This window comes from Saccostrea echinata, unplaced genomic scaffold (genome assembly GCF_033153115.1).
Source record: "Saccostrea echinata isolate AGI-Se365-2 ecotype Australia unplaced genomic scaffold, CSIRO_AGI_Sech_v1 ptg000064l, whole genome shotgun sequence".
Classification (NCBI taxonomy): domain Eukaryota; kingdom Metazoa; phylum Mollusca; class Bivalvia; order Ostreida; family Ostreidae; genus Saccostrea; species Saccostrea echinata.
In genome coordinates, this window is record NW_026889813.1 from 5,759,853 (window position 1) to 5,784,595 (window position 24,743).

Here is a 24,743-nt window from a genome sequence, read left to right on the forward strand (position 1 = left end):
TTTTGTTCTTTAAATTTCTTCATAAAAGAATATTTCCATTTTCTGTGTATTCAAAATCTGTCTTTTGAAAAAAGGATTAAAATAAATGTTATAATGAAAAAGTCTTATTCTTTGCTATTGATTTACATGTGTAAGTCAAACTTAAATGAAGTCTATAATAATTGATTGTCTATAGAGCATGTGCAACGATGTACTTTACAAGTACATGCCCTTCGACTTTTCACTTGTAATCGTAACTTCTCGCATATTGATCATATATATCCGACAAAGATAAATTTAGGCGATAGAAAGTTGTTTTCTTCTCCTTTTGTAGTTAAAACAAGAAAGTTTCGTCTAAAAATCTACTAATAAAAATTATTTCTTTGTTGCCCAGACATGCAGGAGTTCTAGTGTTATACCACTGGCAAAAATTTTGAACCTTTACAATTAATGATGCACAGTATAATTTTAATTGTATTTCAGATATATAAAATATATTTCTTTTTGAACAGGACTGTATGAATTCTTAACTTTAGTTCTATTTTCTAAGAAACACGAATTGTAGGTAATTCACTAGAATATTATTAAATAATACAGTTTGTAATTGTGATGTTTACTTCTGCGGCATCACTGTAGAGATTTTCAGCTTTTGTTCACATCACTGATTACATGGATTATGTTATTTCTGTTTGATTCACTACTGCTCGACACAAATATCCCAGATAAAACCAAATATTTCCATGTCCTCTCGGAATATATAACTGAAGCTCGATTTTTGGTTTGAGTGTTCTTCGTCCATGATTTGTATACATTGAAAACAGTACCTGCTGATCAGTATTCATCAAATTTTTCTCCAAAAAATACAACACAGCTTTATGATACAATTTTTCGAATTCAATGACAACTTTTCTTGTTCCAATGATTATCCCCCCGCCAACCCAAACTATGTTTCCCCGAAATATTCGAAATGGATCCATTCCCATACTTTGATTAAAAACAAGGTTAACTGCTACGCGGCTTTGGTCGAAATTTGGTGGAATTTTCAGTTCGAATGATTCATTATTTCCTACTAAATCTCGAAAATATCCTATATCCAACCAAGCATAACACGGTGTATTAAACAAATTCCTTTGCACTGCATCAGACATAACTGCATATTTCGCATGTTGAGATGCGGCATAAAAGGGATTAACTGTATTTGGGTAGTGTATGGGATATCCCGGTTGAGTGAATACTTTTTTTATTCTATCCACCAGCTGAAAAGGCCATAAGGTCTTTCTTTTGACAAAAAAAATTTCTGTTTCGTAATTCAATTTTCCTTCGGATCTTAGCTTCTTCATCAAATCTCGGAACTCTGCACAGTCTGTGTAAACAACTAAAGGATTCGTCAAATACTGGAATGTTTTTGCCCAAGTAAGATATGTATTTTTGGTGAATGTTTTACTAAATCCTTTTTGGAATGTTCCTAAATTCCAATACGCTGTTACAATAGTAATGCTTGAGGAGGATGTTTTCCTATATCCAAAAAATGTACCTTTCAGAAAAGACCATGTCTGAAAAAAGCCAAAGACTAGAATATATATATATTTGTTCTTATCTGTAGTAACATTTTCCATGTTAGTATAGACACGGTACTAAATGCAAGTAACTGCTCGTAAAAGAAAATGCAATACGAACAGCTACATTTTCACGAATGCAAAAACTAAATTTAAAGGTTGATATGATGGATTCAAATTACTCCGATAATGTTTATGCAATCGCATAAACAAGAGAAATAATTATAATTGTACATCGTACAGAGAGCATTTGTAGTTAATGATGACTGTTGTGAGCTATTTAACAGGTTTTTGAGCAAAATCTTGAAAGGGTTATATGGTTGATGATTTTCCATGCAAATCTTTCGATGACATAACTAAAAGAATTGTACAATTTTCATTGAAACGTTTACTCCACCCAAACCAGTCAAACTGATTCTAAGAAATGTATTTCTGAAGATTAGATTAATATCAAAATGGAAATTGTCATGTAAAATTTTCGATTTGACCATCTTAGAAATCACAACTAGGCGAATAAGGATAAAATGTGTACTTTCCTCGACTCAGTTTGAAATGATAACACTTGATCGTTTGTATTTTTACCATGTATTAGAAACAGGAAGCTCATGCTTATGTTTTAAACAGACATGAGGAGGTATTTCCTTACACCGAGTGTCAAAAGCCAAATATAAAAACACATCTATTAAGTTGAAAAATACATATACCAACATTTTATAATCTACAACTGTTAAAAGACGTCTTTGTCTCAAGTATAAATATTGTACATGTGTATCACGTGCAATCTTGATGACTTTTATGGGTTTGCAATTTGAAGTTGTTTATAAATAACTCATGCGTTTTTTATTCAGAAATGAATTGCATATTCATACCCATGGATCAAACACAGCTAACATGCATTAATAGATCAGAGGCCTACTTAAGGTTTACACTTGTATAAAGTCTACCGTATATTATAAAACAGAACTCATATGTAATACTGGAAGATCCATAAGTGATAAATTATGATAACAAATTTTTACCCCCTCACTTTTATATATATATATATATATATATATATATATATATATATATATATATATATATATATATATATATATATATATATATATATATATGAAATTTAACCCTTAATCCTATAATGCATTATATTTCCATGCTTGAACACCAAATTTTCTCAATTCCACTCTATTTCTCTCAGATATTCTGTCTAACTATGTATCTAATAAAATGCATTTTCTCACATTTTCTTAATTAGTTCTCAACCTTAGGAATGTTTAAAAGTATAATGCGAAACGTGAATTGTTTTAGACCACCAAATGGAGCCCAAAACAACAATAGATATAAGGGAATTATAATTACATAAAAATTGAATAATTTATAAAATTCCAGGCTAGCGTTTGATTCCAAAGCAATGTACAGAGAGTAAGAACAACTTACAGAGCTGGAGTTCCAAGATTCAAGATGGTAAATAAATGTAAAAAGAAATAAAATAGGAAGAAGAAAGAACAGATGAGTGTGCTTCCATTTTGCCATCACGACATTTTCACTGATGGTGTGAGCATGCGTTGTCGTTTTATACAAGCACGTGTTAAACAGGATACAGATTTAAAGTGCTAATTTAAGAACTTACTTTTATTTTAATAGTATTATGATAAATCGTTTATTTTGTTGTTATCGTTCGTAACAAATCGCTTGTCAAAAAAGAAGACAATGCCTACACAATATAGATTTTTTTAAGAAAAGAAGAAAGGAAGAAACAACAATCACAACAACGAAAAACAACAACAATAATTTGGTATGATATATTTTTGCTTCAAATTTTTATGATTCGTTAAAGTTTACATCATTAAGATACATTTTGTATGCATGTACTAGCATCTAGGGATATAGTTATATATTAGTGTATTTTTTATTGACAATATACCGATTACAAAAAAAACGATACCTGTTCACATAACTCAACAAGAATTTGGGGATTGATTGATACTTCTAAAATGAAATATACATTAAATACATGCACTTTTTTTACACATTAGACAATAGGGCGTTGCTGCTATTAATACATACGAACACTAGATAAATAATTATTGTTTCATTCGGCAAAATTCACATAAAAGGACGAGATGAAAACTAAGAAACACTCAGGCTGAGAACTTGGAATCTTTTTCTGGCTAGTCTTGCATTCTTATGAAACATTTTTTTTAAAATAAGAAACAATGCATTGTGCAATCTTAAAAAGTAAAAGAATAGTAATTTTTATACTCTAGTACAAATATACATGTTTCAAATTCTTTAGTTGATGTATATTAATTACATATGTCTTATTAGTATTTTTAGTTAATCCCCATTTGCTATAATCTTCTGTATAAAATATGAAGATAATGAACAGTAATCAAGTTCAGAAGTCCATTAAAATACTATAAATTTGGGGCAGAGCAAACACGGACCTCTGAAAACATCGTATGTGAGATCAGGTGCAATGGAGGAGTAAGCATCCCTTGTCGACCGGTCACACCCGTAGTGTGCTTCTTGTTATGATCAGGTAAACATGAAAATCCGTAGACAATTCAGTTAGAAAATAATGGCTTTCAATTTGTATGAAAAACGTCAGTCAACATTCGACATAATAAGAGTTTGTTTTTGTTGACAAGATCATTGTATTGACCACAGAATTTGCGAAATGTTACATGTAACTTTAAATGAGACCTTTGAGACCGTTGATATCCTTGTTTCAACAACTTATTTGTCAATGAATTGTCTCGTTTAAGAAATTGTTTCAAGCATTCTCTTGATTATTGAATCAACTGGGAGAAATAAACTTCATATGCAGGTGATACATGGAATGGAATGGTAAGCTGACGATAGAAAAGGTGAAGTTATCAAGTTTATCATATAGTTTTGTTGTTAGATTACCATTAACGTTTTTGTAAAGTTAAATATCCAAAAATGAAACAGATGTGTCAGACTCTGTGGTGTCTTTTATTTCGAGTTCAAAGGGATATATCGAATCAACGCAGAAATGAAAATAAATATTGTTAATTAATAAAACGCGTCGGTATATCTAAATGTTGAATGGAAGGCCACAGTAATAGACCTCTTCTTTTCATGTAGAATTTTTTAAATAAATTCTGCTTCTTATAAAAGCAAAAATAGGTCTGCTAATAATGGGGCGCCATTAGAACCCATGGAGATTCCGACAGATTGTTGGAAGACTTTATATCCAAAACTTACATAGATATTGTCAATCAGAAACTCAAGCATCTTCTTAACATCAACTTCGGAGTACGTGTATGAACAATCGGAATGTTTTATAAGAAATAATTTTGCAAATGACCAATGACAAGGTAAGTAAATTTACGAGTTCCATTTTTATTGAAAAAGCAGCTATCATTGATGTCCAAAAGCCTAGACTTTAATTTATTGTTCGGAATGTTTGTATAAAGCGTTGAAAAGTCGTACGTTTTGATGTTATTAATTTTAATAAAAGTTTGTGATTTCAAATTTTCTAAAAGTTCCTTAGTTTTTAAGTATATACATCTGATTTACACCACTTCTAGAATATATTGTTGTGCAGTACTCCTGAAGTTTCTCCTTCACTGCTGTTATTTAGTTTTTTATGTCTTGTTGCTGATACCGATTAATTTTGACATTTTGAGTGTGTGTATGTGTGTGTTACTCTTTACTTTGAATACCCTCAAGGGCCCCAAATCGGTCTCAATCAATCTTAACTTATCTATTGAAAATTTTAAGACCACAGTAGTTATTTAGAATTAATGCATAATACTTTTAATTATATATTAAAAATGCAATGTTTTTCTTACTGTGCACTCCACTTGCAAACTACGCGATCCAACTTAGAATGAAAAAGATGAAGATAGCGAACAGTGATCGATCTAAAAAAAAAACCTACAAAAATACTAATCTGTGAACTCATTTATGCTAAAATGAACAATTAGTACAATTGTATCTTCAGCACAGAGCAATGACTAATCATTCATGATATCGATAGGTCAGTTACGTTTTTATCTCGCAAGTAAAAGAGGCTATGTCAGACAACGTACTTCTTGTGAATTACGTGAACCTTTCCCGGAATAACGCTCTAAAGTACTCACACAATACTTGTGTCCTCGAGTTAGGAATTAATACCTAGGGATTCAGCTTTTATAATTTACATGCCTGTCTCTCATTTATTTAGTTATTTATATAAAGCATTCTGAAACATATCGCTTCCTGAAAATATCGCAGTGGCTTATGCAACCAAGTTCCCATAAACGGAGGAAGAACAGTATTGAAATCATACTCAGTTCTTTTGAGCATCTATAGACATGATAGATTTCCAGAATACTAATTAAATTGATATTCTTTCTTGGAAAACCCTTCTGGACTATGTTACATTTAAACTTCATCTAAACTTTGAATTTTACGTATTGTGGTGCTAAAAATAAAATTTCATATTATCTGTAGCATGGATAAATCATTAAATTATGTAATAATGGACAAAAAATGTTAAGCAATTTTTTCTCTTTTATTTCTGATTTAATGTATTTTCCAGCCAGAGAAGGAAGTTCTTCCATATGGGTTACTGATGATGTCTCCAGACGTGCCCCCAGTCCCATATCGGGTTCGCAAAAACACATCGTCCCCCTGATTGACATAGATTACAACTGTTGTACTGCACTGATCATAATCTCCGGGACGTGAGTTCTGATAAACTGCACCATATTCTTCGTTGTTAATCACCAGTGCGACAGAATGATGGCTACCGTTGTGTTCTCTGATAGTCCATGTGAACACATACAAGCCTAGATTAAGTAAAATACATAAAGCCTTTAGAGTTATTTTCTTTTTATTTTCCCACTCTCAATCCCCTTCTCTCTTCCCCACGTACTCTCTCCAGTCCCAATTCTCTCTCTCTCTCTCTCTCTCTCTCTCTCTCTCCGATAATGCTCAATGCTAATGAAGATCCTAATAACGTAAATGTATAACATAAGCGAATATTTGACTGACGCTCATCTACTGAAAAATGGCTTTTGTTGAATGTTTGTATAAAAAAAAAAATTGTAATTATTACCTGATGTAGGAACAATGAAGACACCTGTGTTGTGATGGAAACTGTTTCCAAAGTTAGTTTTTACAGTGTCGAAGACCAGAACATGATTGTTCTGTGTATATGTGGCTCCCGCTGACATGAAGGCATAGAAAGCAACAAAATCCTTAGTGGGAGGAGACACTGTTGACTGTGATAAGAGTCTCTTATTTCTGCTCTTCAATTCTGTATTTAGTAAACATCAATTTTAATACATTTCTTATTTTTGTCCATTGTTTTTAGGTTGATAGTGCATTGGGTGAATATTTTTGCATATTCACTTAGTTTATTGACAATCCCAATAAATCAAAGATGCTGTCTCTGTCTGTTTGTTTTATTTTGGCAAGACTATTCAAAACGTTTCGACTTAAAAAAAAACAACAAAGATTTTCGCGAAAAGTAATGAAATTTTGGGCTTAAATATCATCTATGTAATTTTGGAAACAAAATGAAATCATGAATATGCTATAAGTGCATGAGAAAATATTTCTTATGATGATATAGAATTCATCAGTTTACTTACCCATCTCTATTAAACATTTAAAAATAAATACATGATATTAATGACAAATTCAAATTCAAAAAACAATTTGGTTATATTTTCCAAATGTTATTCATTTATAAACAATTTGTTTATATTTATCTCTTAGAAAAAAAAATGAATCGGATTCTGAATATTCTTCATTATAAGACTTGATATTTAAATCAAAATACTAATTTACTAACCTGTTTTGTTTTCTTTTCTGACTATATTCTTGAAGTCACCTTTTGAAATCTTGTTTATGAGTGTTGTGTCAAAATCACTAGTTACAACGTTTGATCCATTAATCCTACTCTCTTGAATACTACTTGCTGTCAATTCAAAAATAATGTCTCGGAGTTCTTGATTTTCTGCTTTTAAGTTCCTCAGTTGGACGTCCTGTGTCTGTAAAATGGCTTGTTGATCTCGTGATGTCTGTTGTAGGCCCTCTATCTTGGTAGTTTGGAGATCTGAAGTTCTCTGGAGACGCTCAACCAAACTTCTGAGGTTGTTTAGTTCCTGGATGACAGATCCGAGGTCACGTTCTTGTGTGTTTGCCGCTACTATAACGACCGACATCACAATGTAAAAGAAAACTCCTGAGGAACATGTCATATTAGAGAGAACTTTAACAAAATATTTTTATGTCAAATTGCAGAGACCTTTAGCAAAATATAGTTATAAATGGTGTCTTATCTATGATAGATAACGAATTCATTGTATTTGACCTGTAGATTTCTAAATAGCTCAAAATTCGAATGATTGACAAATTTTTGAGAATTACAATGAATCAAGATTTTGTTAATGTCGAGAAAATAGCAAATACTGCTGAACAAATAAATGCATAATAAAATTACACCAATCACATATCAGTTCGTCCATCGTGACATGGAGTTTTTTTTTAATTGGCATTTTCTACTGGCAAAGCAAGTTTCCATTTCAATTGTAATCATATTAAATCAGTAATACGTTATTTTGTTGGAGTACACTAAAGGAAAAATACTTAACATTCTCGACTATATAATAAATATTAATCAAACTATTCTACATAAAGTTAGATTATATTCATTGCCATGATTACATTTGAAAAATAAAATTATAGTGATTACTCTAAAAGTTACAATTTAAGTGCAAAAAATGTCAAGTTATTTGTACCGTTTGCTCAGTAAGATGCACACTGACCTCCAATTTTCTTTACGATTTTGAGTAATACTATATAAGTAGATATCTAAAATATACTTCTTGAAAATTCCTTGACGATTAACATACCTTATGTTTTTGCTGGTTTATAAGAGACCCTGATGATTATTTTCCCTTCAGGCCAGTAGGAACCAGGGGCACGGAGACACCTCAATAATTTTCCAGTATATAGTATAAATAGAGAATAATACATGGCAAAATCTGTTTCACACCCCATATCAACCCGAGACTCCAATATCAGCCCGAGGGCCGAAGGCCAGAGGGCTGATATTGGTCGAGGGTTGATATGGGGTGTGATACAGATTTTGTCTTGTATTGTTGTTTTTATTATATATTTTATATTATATATATTATATATTTGAAAATAGTGTCTAAAAATCATATATAAACTTGTAAATTAATTACTGTATCTTTAATAATTGAATGTGTTCTGTTTTTGTTGAATTTCCATTTTTCAATCTTTTTTACAAAGGCAAATAAATGCATTCAGTGTTAAGAAATGAAATTATTATAAATCAAACAAATAATTATTTTGAATAACATAAAATGTCTGATGAAATAAAATTTTAATTTGAATAAACTTTGGAAAGAAATAGGAAAAGATCCGAGATACTCTGAATGAAAAATACAGAGATGTTCCGGAAAGGTGTAATAAGGGTGTGATAAAGGGTGAAATAAAGGTGTTTAATACGGGGCGCGTGCCTGTGTTCATATTAGGGATGCAAAAATCCTGTATTATATAACAAATATATAATAAAGCTTCTTTATGAATGTGCCCCCTCAATAATAACGTCCTATGATCTCTTTGGCATGCTTTTCGGGGAATTTTAGTTAGTTTTGTAGTACCCCTATTAATATTGAGGATGCACATCCACAATTGACAAAGAACACGCATGTTTTCTTCGTTTTAGAAGACCCTAGGTAGAGAACAGTAATAAATCTCAGGATTTCAGAGGACTTAAGTAATGAACAATTCAAGTAAAAGGTCCTGGGTATATATGTTTACTCGCTAATGACAGAAATGATAGTTGTACGTGAACCAACCTCTGGTTGAGGGCCTTGAATACTGCACAAATAAATGGATAAATCAAGACTTCTTTGTTTTAGAGGGCAGGATCCTTATGGTGTGCAGTTCTTACAGAGATCCGATGATGGAACTGCTCTCCTGAAAATGATAAATATGAGAGAAGTCGAAAGATCAATCTGTTTTGGTAGATCATCACCACTGAAAAATGAGGGAAAGGAATCAAGAATTGTTTCAGACGACAGGTATTAATGGTGAGCATAAATGCTTGTAGACGTCCTAATTATATCTTGTACAATTTGTGTTCATCAATGTTAACTTTGTCACTGTGCAGAAAGATCAATTTTTCAGAAACCAAAATTAAAACTAAATTTTCATTTCTTTGTGTATAAATAGATACTTTTTTCTTTATCAAAATGATAAGACATATAATTTCATCAAAATATATTAATTTAAAAAGTTTTACACAAAGGCCTTTTTCAACATTTTCTATAAACCATGACTTAATTCCAGATTCACAACTATTAACTACAAATCAATTAAACTCAATTTATTAATAATACAAGCAGCATTAACATTTCGTGGCACGCGTTTGTCACAATCTATTTATACATTATATCAATGAAAGTAAACCGGCGGAAAACAGGGAATCGCTACCTGCCTACCGGGATGACCTCCCTACTAACCTGGCGCGATAGCGCCCCCACAGGGAAATTAACTGTGGTGGGAACAGACCTCTTGGTACCAACAAGAGTGACTGCTACATACAAACAAGGAATTCAAGTTCTGACTCGGGCCCTAACTCTATACTGTCTCCCCTGGTATAAAACAACTACCTGGGGATAATACCCCCAGGGTTAGACCCCCAAAGCCTGCCCTTGGTACCACAAGGATCAAGCTGGTCCCTCAGGTACCGCTGAGGTAACCCCCGAATCTTCCCCAGTACTGAGGATAGATTACCCAGAGTTTTGAGCCAGACATGGTAGAAATCCTCATTCGTGGTAATCCCCGAACTCCGCCGCCCCCGTCCCAGATTGTGACTTTTCTGACTTTACCCTAATCCCAAAAAATAAAAGAAAAATTATGCATTTGCAAACTATGATTGTAACACTTAAACTGTGTGTTACACACTGACAGTATACGTATTAAAACACAAAGTAAATATAAACATAGCTATAAAAACATCCGTCACTGAAGCACCAGAACTCGTTATTCCTTAGCAATTATTGCTAATCAATGACATTTCAGCTATTCCACAAACAGTCCCACTGTGTACAGTGTACACCGTTACGCACAGTCCATATCATTTTTTACCGAGTCCATCGGATACAAGTTCTCCAAGTGCAACTTTCTCGAGTTTCAATTGTTAACAGACTCCATTCACTGAAATCACAGAATTACAAAAAACACAGCAAGTATATGTTCTTATAAAATGGGAAGGGTGGGTGGGTGAAATTTTTAAAGATGTCAGGCTCTTTCTCTGCTCTCCTTCTAGAATTTTCTAAATCAGTATCGCTAGGGGGCTTGATTTTATTTACTCAATGTATATAAAATTCATGGTCTCACGAATGTTTTACCGGGAATAAGGATACAAGAGTTATCGCGCCTGCACTGGAATTAAAGGCATTTATCACAATATGGTGATAAATGCAATTAATTCCAGATTCACAACTATTAACTACAAATCAATTAAACTCAATTTATTAATAATACAAGCAGCATTAACATTTCGTGGCACGCGTTTGTCACAATCTATTTATACATTATATCAATGAAAGTAAACCGGCGGAAAACAGGGAATCGCTACCTGCCTACCGGGATGACCTCCCTACTAACCTGGCGCGATAGCGCCCCCACAGGGAAATTAACTGTGGTGGGAACAGACCTCTTGGTACCAACAAGAGTGACTGCCACATACAAACAAGGAATTCAAGTTCTGACTCGGGCCCTAACTCTATACTGTCTCCCCTGGTATAAAACAACTACCTGGGGATAATACCCCCAGGGTTAGACCCCCAAAGCCTGCCCTTGGTACCACAAGGATCAAGCTGGTCCCTCAGGTACCGCTGAGGTAACCCCCGAATCTTCCCCAGTACTGAGGATAGATTATCCAGAGTTTTGAGCCAGACATGGTAGAAATCCTCATTCGTGGTAATCCCCGAACTCCGCCAAATGAACTTGTCTATACAAGTTCACCCGCCACTCGACTGTTCTGTGGTATATTAGCCTACCGCCTATTATAATTTCACCCACCATCCTTCCATTAAACATATTAAGGTCGATAAATGCAAATATATACATATCTATATACATAAACACATACTATAGACTTCTTTGAAATTCATGCTATCAAGCTATGTCATCTGGGAATACCTTTACGTCCATCTGATTGCCCAAGAAGGATTCCAGACCACCTTGCAGACTATTAAGAAACACTGAATTTCCTAAATCATTTAAATGTGTGCCATCATATCTAAACAGCTGTTTTTGTGCAAAAGTAATTGTTGGATGCCTGATGACCAAGCCCCCTTCTGCTTTAAGAAATTGCTTAACTTTACGGTTTATATCTTTTCGCATAGCATCAACTTTGGATGCAGATTTGGCATTGTGCCAGTATAAGCGAGGTAACATATCAGACCAAATAACAGACATGTTTGGAGCCAATAACTTGCAACGAAGGAAGGAGCATGTGATATTTTGAATTAGTTCCCCTCCAGGCAATATGCCTAGGTCATTGGAACCCAGGTGTACCACCAAATAATTTGGTGGTGGGGTAAACTTCAGTTTATTCTCGAAAAAAGAGTCAAATTCTTTCCATCTCATTCCCCTGACACCAAACCACATTATGGAGATGTTCTTATCTTGAAGTGTAAGGTTTTTTCCTCCAGGTCTATTGGTGGCACTTCGGGCTGCCCAGTATACTATGGATGATCCCACCACCCATACTACTCTCCTATAACCTACAAAACTTGAAGTTTGTTAGCAAGGGGAAAAAAAAATAGTATTATAAATTATGTGAATCTAATGTATGAAGAGTATGCCCCCGACTTCCATCTGCCCCATTCTTTGATTATTTGGTCAGGTATGCCCCTCATTGCTTCCTCTGTTGCTGCCCCTCTGCGAAATGAATGTGACCTATAACGCCCATTCTTGATGTTGCAGAATTGTAAAGTTTTAGCTAACAGGGCAGAAAACTGGTAACGTGTTAAAGGCTTACCATCGAAATGCACCAGGAATTGATTAGCACTTGGTGAGCCTCGAGTTCGAACCCCTAAAAAATTACTTATGGTAGAAACAGGACAAGCTGGTCCTCCTGTACTAAACAAAAACAAGGTGGCCTTGTTACCTAATTGGTCTGTTTTTGATTGTCTTATAGTCAGCTTAACCTGCTTGTGTCCATTAACTTGAATGATGTCAATGTCGTTTTGTTGCAAAGGTCTTGAGTCCTTCCCTCTCAGCGATTTACAAGCCAATTCGCCTACTCTTAAAAAACCAAAAAATGCTAAACAAAAAGCAGCCTTAAAAAGGTAAACTTCATAACTAGAAGAACAGACCTTCTCCAAAGCCTGGAGAAGTGATACAAGCATTTCTAGAGTTATAGGGGCTCGTGTATCTTGTTTTGGTGTCAGCCTTGCAGCCCCTTCTAACAACTTTGAAACAATGAAAGATTTGGTAACGTCTGCAAGACCATGAATTTTGTACATATATGACAAGCCCGATATATATGTTTTAATAGATCCAGGGGATTTACCCTCCACTGACATATATGCTATATAATGAACTACATGATCTAAAGGAGCTGGCCAAGTAGTCGGAAAACCAAACAAATACCTGAAATGATTGAAACTTTGGAAAGCTGCCTTATATGTGTGCCAAGTATTCTCAGCCATAGAGGCCTTTAACAGTTTATTGGTTTCCAGTGTCAAATCTCCCAGATTTCTAGGGGCAATTGGATTGGTGCTGGGTCTGCTTGTGGAGCCAAAGCCCGAAACCGACGCCACTGGCAACGAGAAATAGAATCCGCAATTGCATTTGATTTGGTATCTATGTACTCTGCCTTAAACCTTATGTTAAAATGAAGAGTATTAAGTACAAGTTTCCTAACCAGTTTCATAACGTCCTCAGATTTAGAAGTCTGTTTGTTGACTATATGTACAACTGCCTGATTGTCAATATGAAATAATATCTTTTTATTAGCCAACTGAGGACCCCACACTAATATGGCCGCTACTACAGGAAACAACTCGAGAAATGTCATGTCGCGCAGCCTACCTGTTTCTGACCAATGCTGAGGCCATCTACCAAAAGCCCACTTATTATGAAAAAATATTCCAAATCCCCCCGACATACCCCCAGCACTATCTGTGAATAACTGGAGAGTATCATTGGAGACCCAGAGTCTCTCAGGAAAGAGGGTCACTCCATTATAATGATTAAGGAAATCAAGCCACATAACTAAGTCTAATTTCATAGAAGATGTTACTCTTATTTTGTGTTTTGCCTTCCTTACACCTATTGTGGCATCGATGAGTCTCCTAATAAAAGCTCTACCTGCTGTAACTACCTGACAGGCGAAATTCAATAACCCTATTATAGACTGCAAGTCTCGTAAAGTAATCTTTTTGGCCCTTAAGCTGTCTTGAATTCTAGTACGTAGCTCAGTCAATTTGTCTTGTGGTAAACGCATAAGCATAGACGCAGTGTCAAATTCTATTCCTAAAAATGTCAAGCATGTTGTGGGCTCTACCGTCTTGTCATTGGCTATAGGGACCCCAAGTTCAGCACAGACCTGATGAAAGATATCGAGCGTATGTTTACAAACAGAGTCACCTGCATTTCCTGCAAATAAAAAATCAATTAAGTAATGCATGAGGTTTTGATTGTTTGATTTTTTACATATGAGCCAATGCAAGAATTTACTAAACTGGTTAAATAAGGCACAAGAAAGCTTGGAACCAAACGGCAAACATTTGTCAAAATAGTATTTTTCATTGCACCTGATACCTAAAAGGTCGAAGTCCCCTGGGTAAATAGGCAACAAGCGGAATGCACTCTTCAGGTCAGTTTTTGCCAGGAGGGCACCCTGACCCAATTTCTGTATCATCAATACTGCTTCATCTATATTGCTATACTTCACTGTGCAAATGTCCGGGTCAATAAAATAATTAACTGAATCAAAGTCTGGGTAGGACAAGTGATGAATTAAACGGACATCCCCATCTTTCTTGGGCACGAGGCCTACTGGTGATACGCGAAGCGTGGGGAAAGGAATATCGTGAAAAGGACCAGCCATTCTACCCAAGGTGACTTCTTTAGCAAGCTTTTGCTCGACAACTTGAGGGGCGTCTCTGGCAGATTTAAGATTTTTTGCTTCCCTATAAGTTCTTGGGCCAGCATAGTGTAGGGGAAAACCAAATTTAAAACCATTTAACAGTTGAAGTTTTTCTGAATTGAAAGGATATAATTCTAATTCGTTACAAAGTTGGTTGTATTTAATGGGTGTGGCAGCAAGGTCATATAGAGTCATATCAGCATTATTTCTGACCGGATGGGCAGTTGATCTGGGGATGAGGTCCCCCACAGTTCGCACATCTGTGTCTAAACTTGCAGGGATTAAAGGAGCATGAGCCTCTATTAAAGGCAAAGCAGTTGCCGACGGACCTTGATGACTGTGGTTTATTAATGTTATAGCTTTGTTTGAATCCAGACCCACCACACTGAGTAGTTGTTCCGAGATAAGTTGTTTGTGTCCGTGCACGAAAGGAACTACCCCCAACATTTCCTGAAAATATGTCCCTATGAGAAGTTTGTGAAGCAGATTGTTCGTACTGCCCCGGGGATATCAACATTACCCACAATTCGAAATCCACTTCCCCCCATGATGAAGTAGGGTGCCTCTCTTTCTTTAAGCGGAATTGTTCGTCATACTTGGACCAACCCAAATGACCCTGTCTACTGGCAGCCAAACGAATACTGTGCATGTACTTAATCATTTCTTGGGCTTTCCCTGGAAACCTCTCGAGGTATATTGACATGTAAATAATAAATGCAGTTGTCAAAATGTGTATATTATTTATCGACTTCAAGTGTTGTTTTTCAACAACTAGTTGGCCATTTTTAATCACGAGCTCCCCTGTGATGTTAGGGTCAGTCCTAAGGTCATGGGCCTGTTTTAACAATAATGCCAGATCTACATAAGAACCTGCCCATATTTTTTCTCGGATGGCTACGGGCACATGACTGCCTATGGGGTCACAAATACTAATTTCAGCGGATGGGCGACTACTAGTAACTTGCACCTGTTCCCCAATCGAGAGACCCCCAATACATTGAGTTGCCGAATTAAAACCCGAGCCCGACTGATTTGTATCCAAGCTTCTCACTCCGCGAGAATTTTGATTGAAATCAATGTTTATACCTGCACCCGTGTCTTGCTGTGACGGACCCTGTCCGATCTGGTCACTGGCGCTTTCACTTGCCAATTAAGGTGCTGCCTCATGTGCCACTGCTTGCGGCGTCTCTGGCTTGTCTGACGCTTGGGGTTTATCCGAGTGTTGTGCCTCGATTAAACGTCGGCTAGGTCTTCTTTTTCTTTGGGCCGGGTTTGCTTGACTGTCCATACGTCCTCTCTTTCTAGCTTTGGGAGGCATTATGACTTGTAATTTAACTGATGGCAGCGGATAGACTCGATGAAATTTTTAAAGATGTCAGGCTCTTTCTCTGCTCTCCTTCTAGAATTTTCTAAATCAGTATCGCTAGGGGGCTTGATTTTATTTACTCAATGTATATAAAATTCATGGTCTCACGAATGTTTTACCGGGAATAAGGATACAAGAGTTATCGCGCCTGCACTGGAATTAAAGGCATTTATCACAATATGGTGATAAATGCAATAAATTGCAAAAAAATACCGTCGCCAAGGAATGATATAACACTGCTATGCAGAGGATATACAAATCTACATAATTATTAGACCAATGAAAAATTGGAACGATTATTTATCTCGACTTGAAGCGTGCCTTAGCGACATTGTTTCAGGATGACATCGAATCTACTCAAACTAATAACGAGTAAATAATCTTCACCACAAGGCAGAATCAGAAGCATATACCACAGTACAACATAAAGTTGGTGATCATGCCATTAAAAACGTGCCATGTTTGAAGAGTCGAGGTGTCATTTTTCGATCAACACCTTACTATGAAAAAAAACAAGTATCCTAAATTGTCAAGTCATGCCATTTCCAGATATGCAATATTGGACTTATACGGCGCTTTCTTACAAAAGAAGCCTGTAAGACCATGGTGAGCGCCGTAATCACTGCCAGATTAGACTACGGGAACTGCCTACTATATAGAGTTTCAAAGAACATTCTAGAAAGAATGCAAAGAGTCCAGAACACTGCACTCGTCTAGTTACAAGATCATCGAAACGGGAGCTCATTACTCCTATTTTAGCAGATCTTCATTGGCTACCCGTTTACTTTCACCCACAGTATAAAATTTTGACATATGTATACCAATCGTTACACGGTTTAGCTCCATCTTATAAATGAATACAAGCCCGCCAGATCACTGCGATCTGGGTCAACATTGCTGTTAGTAATTCCAAAAATCAGGACAAAGACATACGGAGAACGCCAGCTCATTTGGACATCAGCGCTTTTGTGGAACGGCCTTCCTAATGATATAACACAGACCAGTCCCTGGAATTTTTAACAGACATTTAAAGATACATTTTTTATAGAATAGCTTTTTAAATACTTGCCGCACAAGATTTAGCAACAAATCGCTAAAGATGTTCTTTTATTCACAACTTTTTTTTTATTTTTTATTTTTTTTTAAGACGTAGTTGTATGTATGTAACTTTAAATTTATTTTATAATTTTAATGTTGTAATTTCTAGCACATATAATAATGTTAAATTAATGAATTTATCCATAGTTCTTAAATTATGTTTACCAGCATTTTATTGTTCAGCGCTTTAGAGTAATTTTTAATTATATTTATAAATTTGTGCATTAGTTATTAGTGAATATCACGTATACTACAAATGTCACTTCTAAAAAGGTGTCGTCCCCAATAGTGAATTTCATAGGAGATCTTGTACATATGCACGTTGGTTAATTTCTTTATAATACTATTTCCATAAAAGTATACATAAGTATAAATATTTGCGGTAAAGAGGATAAACGGGTGGTTCTGAATGGGGACAAAACCATTGCATTTGCAATAAAAAGGACCGAGACAATACGGTAGAACAGAAAGCTCTGCTTACATATATGCAATTAATCTCAATGATCAGATTATCTTACAAAAATCTTGTCAATTAAATGCAGTGAATGTGTCAGGGATATTTTCTTTAATTTTCCATACATGTACAAAGAAACGTCAACTCATCTGTTAAAACAGGAAATATATATATTCATTTGAAAATATCCTTAAAATTTTCAAGTTGTTTCTTTGTAAATGGAATTTGTGTGTATGTGTGCACATGCGTGGTTCGAGTGTCCAAACGTAGTAAAAAATAATAAAAAGACAACAAAACATTGAACCATGTTTTATAGGAAAATAATTGATAAATATTGAAAGTTTTATTTTTCCCCTTCACATTTTTAAATTTTATCTTTCTAAACTTAGGTCACGAAAGGGAGATTTCCATTAACAGTTTTATTTTTCCAATTACCGATGTTCTGACGGAGATCATTGATAGTGTCCGAGTTAACACGAAAATATCATTCATAATTACAAAGTTAACACAATGATATCATTGATAATTACACAATTAACACGAAGATATCATTGATAATAACACAGTTAACACGAAGATATCATTGATAATTACAAAGTTAACACGAAGATATCGTTGATAATTACCAGTGTTCTGTCGATTACAATATTGATGTGTATGTATTTTAATTTCGTAAGGAAATTCAACTATTTCCTTCTACGAGAATAGAATTAATTATTGTCAATCTCTTATTACCCTAAAAAGGTCTCTTAAAGGTTAAAATGTCCTGAATGATGTGACTTATTATCGCACCCGGGGAGTCAAGTGGATTATGACTCACTGAATTCAGTTCTAAGTCGTGATTGCTGTGTGAACATAATCGTCCAAATTTCGTTAATTATCATTTTAGAAATATTCCAGACAGTATAAATATCTGATACTGTCTAGACTCTTTTTTGTCTCAGCAAACATGGTAAGTCTTACATTTTCTTTCTCCATATAAAGTTTATTTTCAAACAATGAAGGGAGTTGTCCAAACACTTTAAGGACTCTGGATTTTTAAGCTCATCTGAGCCGAAGGCTCAAGTGAGCTTTTCTGATCAGAGAGTGTTCGGCGTCCGTCTGTCGCATGTTGTATGCCATCTGTAAACTTTTCATTTTTTCAACTTCTTAAAAATGACTTAACGAGTTTCAACAAAACTTAACACAAAGCAGCCACGGTTGAAATGAATATAATTTGTTCAAATAAGAGGCCACGACCTCTTTCAAGGAGACTTAATTAAGAATAAGTGGAAATTTATCTGTTAAAATTCTTCTTTTCAAGAACTTCTGGGCAATAAAATATGAAACATACGAAGGCTTAATTACATAGTGTAATTTTTTTTTCCAAAAATGACTCCCGGTGAAAGGGAGGGGCAACAATAACATGGAAACCTTTTATATAAATATATATATAGGAAAATCTGTCAAAATCTTCTCAAGAGCAGCAAAAACGTTAATCATATTAATGCAAATGTATCATCAGGTTTTGTAGATTCAAGTTTATTCAAATCATGTCTCCCCGGGGATAGGGTGTGGCCGCAAAAAGGGATCAAAGTTATACCTAGGAATATATAAGAAATACTTTTATCTGTCAAAATCTTCTTTTTAAGAACAGTATAGATACGATTAGTCACATAAATATGGAACATATTCAATTAGTTTAGATTCAAGTTATTTGAGGTCAGGACCACAATAAGAGGTCAAACTTTTACAAAGGAATGTGTAGGGGAAACATCTGTCAAATATTCGCGAGAACAGAAAAGCCAAGATTAGTAATACCAATATGGAAGCATCCTCATATAGTGTAAATTCCAGTTTGTTCAAATCATATAAATTCCATCTTGTTGAAATCATGACCCAGTGGGGTAGGACTGGGTCTCAATAGGAGGTCAAAGTTTTACTTAGGAATATTTAGGAAATAACTCAAAATCTTCTTCTAAAGAACAGCAAAGCCATGATTAGTCACATTAATACAGACGTACCCTCAGGTGGAGTAGATTCAATTCTGTTCAAATAGAGATCCCCGGGGGTAGGATGGGCCAAAACAGGGGATCAAAGTTATAAAAAGGAAATGCCGGATTTCTTTAGCAGGGTAAAGTTTGGCGCTTTTCTTGCTCAAAGGTATGCTGCTTTGAAATTTTATTAGACGAGCACAGAGCTCCATACGTTGCAAAAGCGAGTAAGTTTATCTTTCTTGTTTTTTTTGTACGTTTGTGTGTTTTAATGTCGATATACGCAGAAGTTTAAGCAAAACCAATACCAAATGAATGATATAATGTTGAACATCAGATGATAAAAAGTTATTTTTAGCATTTTTTACTTCTCAGTACTTTATTACATGAAGGCAAATTTAGCTATTACAATCCTAGTGAACTATTGCCTAACCCTGAAAATCAGCCAATGTTGACATTCCACTAAGAAATCATCGCGCTTTACAGTTTGGTTTCATTTAGTTTTCAAATTATGACCCCCTGGGGAAGAACAAGGTCACACTGGGAGATCAAACTTTTAACATAGGTATATATAGCAAAAATCTGTCAAAATCTTCTCAAGAACAACAGAGGCTTGATAAATCAAATATATTTATGACTAATATGAAAGCCTCCTCAGGGAGTGTAGATTCAAGTTTGTTCAGATCATGTCCCCCGGGGATAGAATGTGGCCACAAAAGGGAACCATAGGTTATACCTAGGAATATATAAGACATATCTGTCAAAATCTTCTTTTTAAGAACAGTAAAGCCATGATTAGTCACATAAATATGGAACATATTCAATTAGTACAATTAGTATAAATTCAAGTTATTAATATTATGACCGCATGGGTGAGGACAGCGCCACAATGAGACGTCAAACTTTTATATCGGAATGTATAGGGGAAAATCTGTCAAATCTTCGCAAGAAAAAGAGCCAAGACTAGTCATATTAATATGGAAGCATCCTCGGATAGTGTAAATTTCAGTTTGTTCAAATCATGTAGGAGGGTTTTTCAGTAAGTAATGCAACATGCAGTTTATCATAAGAAATGTAAATGTATTTAATTTTATTAATAAACAGTTGAAAAGTTCTATTAAAGAACTTCTAATCACAGAAAACCCCGAATTTTTTATTGTTCTCGCAAAGGAATTCACTTTTAAAGTTAGCATGGTCACTACGCTGAGCTGAAAACTGATTAAAATGATATGAGGGCGTGTGTGATAATTGCGCTTCATTACGAAAAAAAACTGAGGAACCCATATTTAGTATATGATTTTGATATGTGGAAAGACTAGTATAGTTTTCGAATAGTTTCGGAAATTTAAAAGTAAAAAAAAGTACATGTTAAGATCGAAATCAAACTGGTCGATCGAAATCTGCAGGGGCACCAAAAAATATTGATGTTGTGAGCAATATGATATCTGATAATGCCAGATTTACATTGACTGATTAACCAAGATAGTAAAAATTTCATCGTCACATCAGTTTAGAGAGTTCTGACAAAACAAATGAATCTAACAATAATTCTATCCGATTGGTGTCTTATTCCCTTACAAATGCCTAAGAGAAAACTCGCGTTAAATATGCCAATGGTCTACTTAAAAATATAACAATTTTAATGAAAAGGATTGATAAACTTGAGTGATTGATTACGAAACATGTATGTACTTTTTATAGCCGAAAAGGATTATCAAGAATAAAATGTGGAATCAGAGAGAAAGCTGTCGTCCAATTATTGCAAAAAGATGCAAGGGCTCCAAATATGTTTTGATAATTTCCTTTTTTTCAACGGGTCCAGTAAAACATATAAATACAACCAAAGGAAGGACTATCGATGGTTACGTTTGTGTTACAATTTCACTCAGGGAAGTTAAGCAGATTTCCTGCAAAACAAGACCATATACCGGTCCCTAGGGTAATTTTTCTGTACCTGAAAACGCCGTTGCAAATAAGCATAGAGTAATAAATAAAATTTTAAAGAAAGAAAAGTTAACAGAGCTTAACCATCCCCCATATTTTCTGGATCTCAGTCATTGAGATCTTTTTCTTCCCAAAGCGCATGAAAACAACCAAAGGAAGATTTTACAATTTAAGGTATATCATGAAAAGTGCTATTCATTAGTGTTTTAGGGCATCCCTAAAGATGAGTATGCTGAAGTTTACCGATCATGGGTACAAAGACTTACGACATGTATAAATGCTAACAGAGAAATCTGAGAGAAATTGAAAGTATTAAGAATCTGCTTTACGTGTTTTTCCTATTGAACTTTTTCATTTTTTATTTAACAAACCTCGTAAATTCCATTTTTCAGATCATGACCCACCGGGGTAAGGCGGGCTCACAATAGGAGGTCAAACTTTTACTTAGGAATATTTAGGAAATAACTCAAAATCTTCTAAAAACAGCAAAGCCATGATTAGTCACATTAATGCAGACGCACCCTCAGGTGAAGTAGATTCAAGTTTGTTTAAATTACAGCGTTAAAAGGTTGTATTTATTGTAATTTTGTAAACATCCGAATACTAAATCAGAAAAAATCGCAAATTTATATTTATTGCATTACATGTGAATGATATTATTTTTTCTCGCATGGAAATTCATTCAAATGGAAATGAAATTAATATTAAGTAAAACATGTTTTAGCATATAGAACAAATTTAATCTTTTTTAAATTGTTAAATCAGAAAAATACCTACATTTTAATTTAAAAATTCAGGTGAAAAAATACAATAAAACACATTTTACAAGAAGAGAATGTGTATCATTTTGAAATTATCATTTTTAACTTTATATACTCTTCTGTTTGTTGATAAGGTGTGGGCACAAGAGTGAGATCTCCCCGGAGAAGGCCTGCTCTAAATTCTCAGGGGGGTCCTTGGGGGAGGATTTGATTCAGGAGTACTCAGCTATGTTAAGGAAGGAAATGGAAAATGCGATCTAAGTACCTTCTTGAAATGTATTATTTTTAAAAATCTTTGTAACAAAGTAACTGTTTACATGTAGGAAAGGTAATATAGATATCCATAATGGATATGTTTGCTTCCGCACACAGTACCATTTACATCGCATGTATCAGCTGTGTGTCACGTGTCTGATATAAAAATAGAATTGTTAAGCTGAATGTAGAAAATGACGCTAGTGCAAGGGCATACGCATGTTTTTTTGGAGAAAAAAATTGTCACACTTTAAAAAAGATTTACATCGGCTACCCAAAAAGTGCTGGGAGCTAGTTTGAATTGTTTCGGAAATACTCGTAAGTTTGCTGAAAATGCGTACAATAGCTAAAAATTCCTACTTCGCTTAAATTCTGTCATGAATAAAAATAATGTTACGCTGCACTTTTGAGGTTAATTAGGAATACAATTATCGTGTTAGCGATATTCTTTACATTCTCTGTCGTTGTGCAGCTCCATAGCACCTAGATAAATTGATAATCTACATAATTGTTTTAATTAAATTATTTCCTATCAATTTTATTGATTAGATTTAAACATTGGCGATGGTTTTATATTTATTTAAGCATTTTTGTAAAATTTAGTAAACCAATGGATCCATTCATCTGGATCACTTGTACTGCGTCAAGTCAAGGCTAGTGACGTCATTTATGATATATGATTTGCTTCTAATTGTTAACGTAGCTGAGTAGGATATCCGGGGGTAAATCCAACTATGGATGAAATCCTGAACCAATATCATTGTTACATTAGTATTTTATCAGTGTATTTTTTTTCGTTTTCGTTTATCATGTAAGTATTTCAAAAAGGTTTCAAAAAGTTTTAACGTTCATAATATTTATTTTATCCATACAACGTCATCCCGTGCAGTGTTTTAGGTAAGGTAATACAAAGATTTGAAATTGTCACAAAACCAAGATATGAATCAGTACTAAAATATCTGCACTGTGAAAACTGAAGATAAAGCAATATTGACATTTTTTGTTATAGTTATATATATACATGTGTATTATTATTATATTAAGTATTGAATTATTTCTTTCATATCGTCCAGATGAATTTTATCTTTGCTTGTAAAGGTTTTCGGTCCACTCCGCTCCCAGGAACCGTAAACCCTTTCCTGTCAAAGATGGCATTTCATTTACTTAGTTACAGGTGTGTATGTGCACACGTGTAAAGAAGTCTTCAATCGAACAACAGTACATGTTGCCTTAAAAATTTCTTGAACACGAAAAGAAACTATATATGATAAGTGTATCAAAGGACCCTGTGACGGTACATATTGTCGTTTTGTACATATTGTCGTCGGCGACAATATGTACCTACCCTCACTGCACATATTGTCGTCCATCGGTACATATTGTCGCCGGCGACAATATGTACCGAGACGAGCTTTATTTTCCTCCTGCATAGTGGACGACAAAATGTACAGTCAAGCACAAGCACATATTGTCGTCGGCGACAATATGTACAGTCAAGGTCGGCATATATTGTCGTCGATATATTGTTTTGCTGAATATTTACTTGAAAAAAGAAGGAGAGATTGACAAACACACATACGCATGGAGGGAGACAGCCAGCATTACTTGCAATACTGTAGGGAGAAAACTTTTTTATTCAGAAAATTGTGTCAAGGATTGAGGTACATCACTATGACATATATAGATACCGTAATTCTTGACATATCTGATAAATCAGCTATTCTTTTTTTCTTGTAACATATACTTGGAGATTGAATACAGGTATGTTTTTGTTCAGTAGTAATGATTATTTGGAAATTATTTTTTGCGTTATTTTTATATACGATCATGTGCCGATATAATATTATAAATATAATTTATTGTTAATAATAATATAAGAATAACGCAAAAATAACATTTTTAGATCACCTGAACTGGAAGTTCAAGTGAGCTTTACTGATCACATTTTGTCTGACCGTCCGTCTGTCTGTAAATTATTCATAATTTTAGCTTCTTCTCAAGAGCTACTGGGTTAATTTCAACCAAACGTGCCACACTTGTATCCGTGGATAAAGGGGATTCAAGTTTGTTCAAGGGAAGTAGTGAAGAATAAGTGAAAAGTTAGTGACTTCTAAAAATCTTCTCAACATCCACTGTGTCAGAAAAGTTTAAACTTGTGTGAAAGCTTCATTAAAAATGTAGATTCAGTTTTATTC

At 34.5% G+C, this 24,743-nt stretch overlaps 2 protein-coding genes across 2 annotated transcripts; both read right to left on the reverse strand.

Annotated features, from left to right (window-relative positions):
• Nucleotides 1–430: 430 nt before the first annotated feature.
• On the reverse strand, nt 431–3,068 carry LOC133175738 (uncharacterized). Its single transcript, XM_061310845.1, has 2 exons — nt 2,973–3,068; nt 431–1,532 (listed from the first exon to the last, which is right to left on the reverse strand). Exons 1-2 carry the CDS (start codon nt 3,066–3,068, stop codon nt 654–656), a joined length of 975 nt encoding a protein of 324 aa, XP_061166829.1. The 3' UTR covers nt 431–653.
• Nucleotides 3,069–6,071: 3,003 nt separating this feature from the next.
• Nucleotides 6,072–7,720, reverse strand: LOC133175705 (uncharacterized). The gene is made up of 3 exons (XM_061310815.1): nt 7,348–7,720; nt 6,607–6,807; nt 6,072–6,337 (listed from the first exon to the last, which is right to left on the reverse strand). The coding sequence occupies exons 1-3, from the start codon at nt 7,718–7,720 to the stop codon at nt 6,072–6,074; spliced, it is 840 nt and encodes a 279-aa protein (XP_061166799.1).
• Between the last annotated feature and the right edge of the window lie 17,023 nt (nt 7,721–24,743).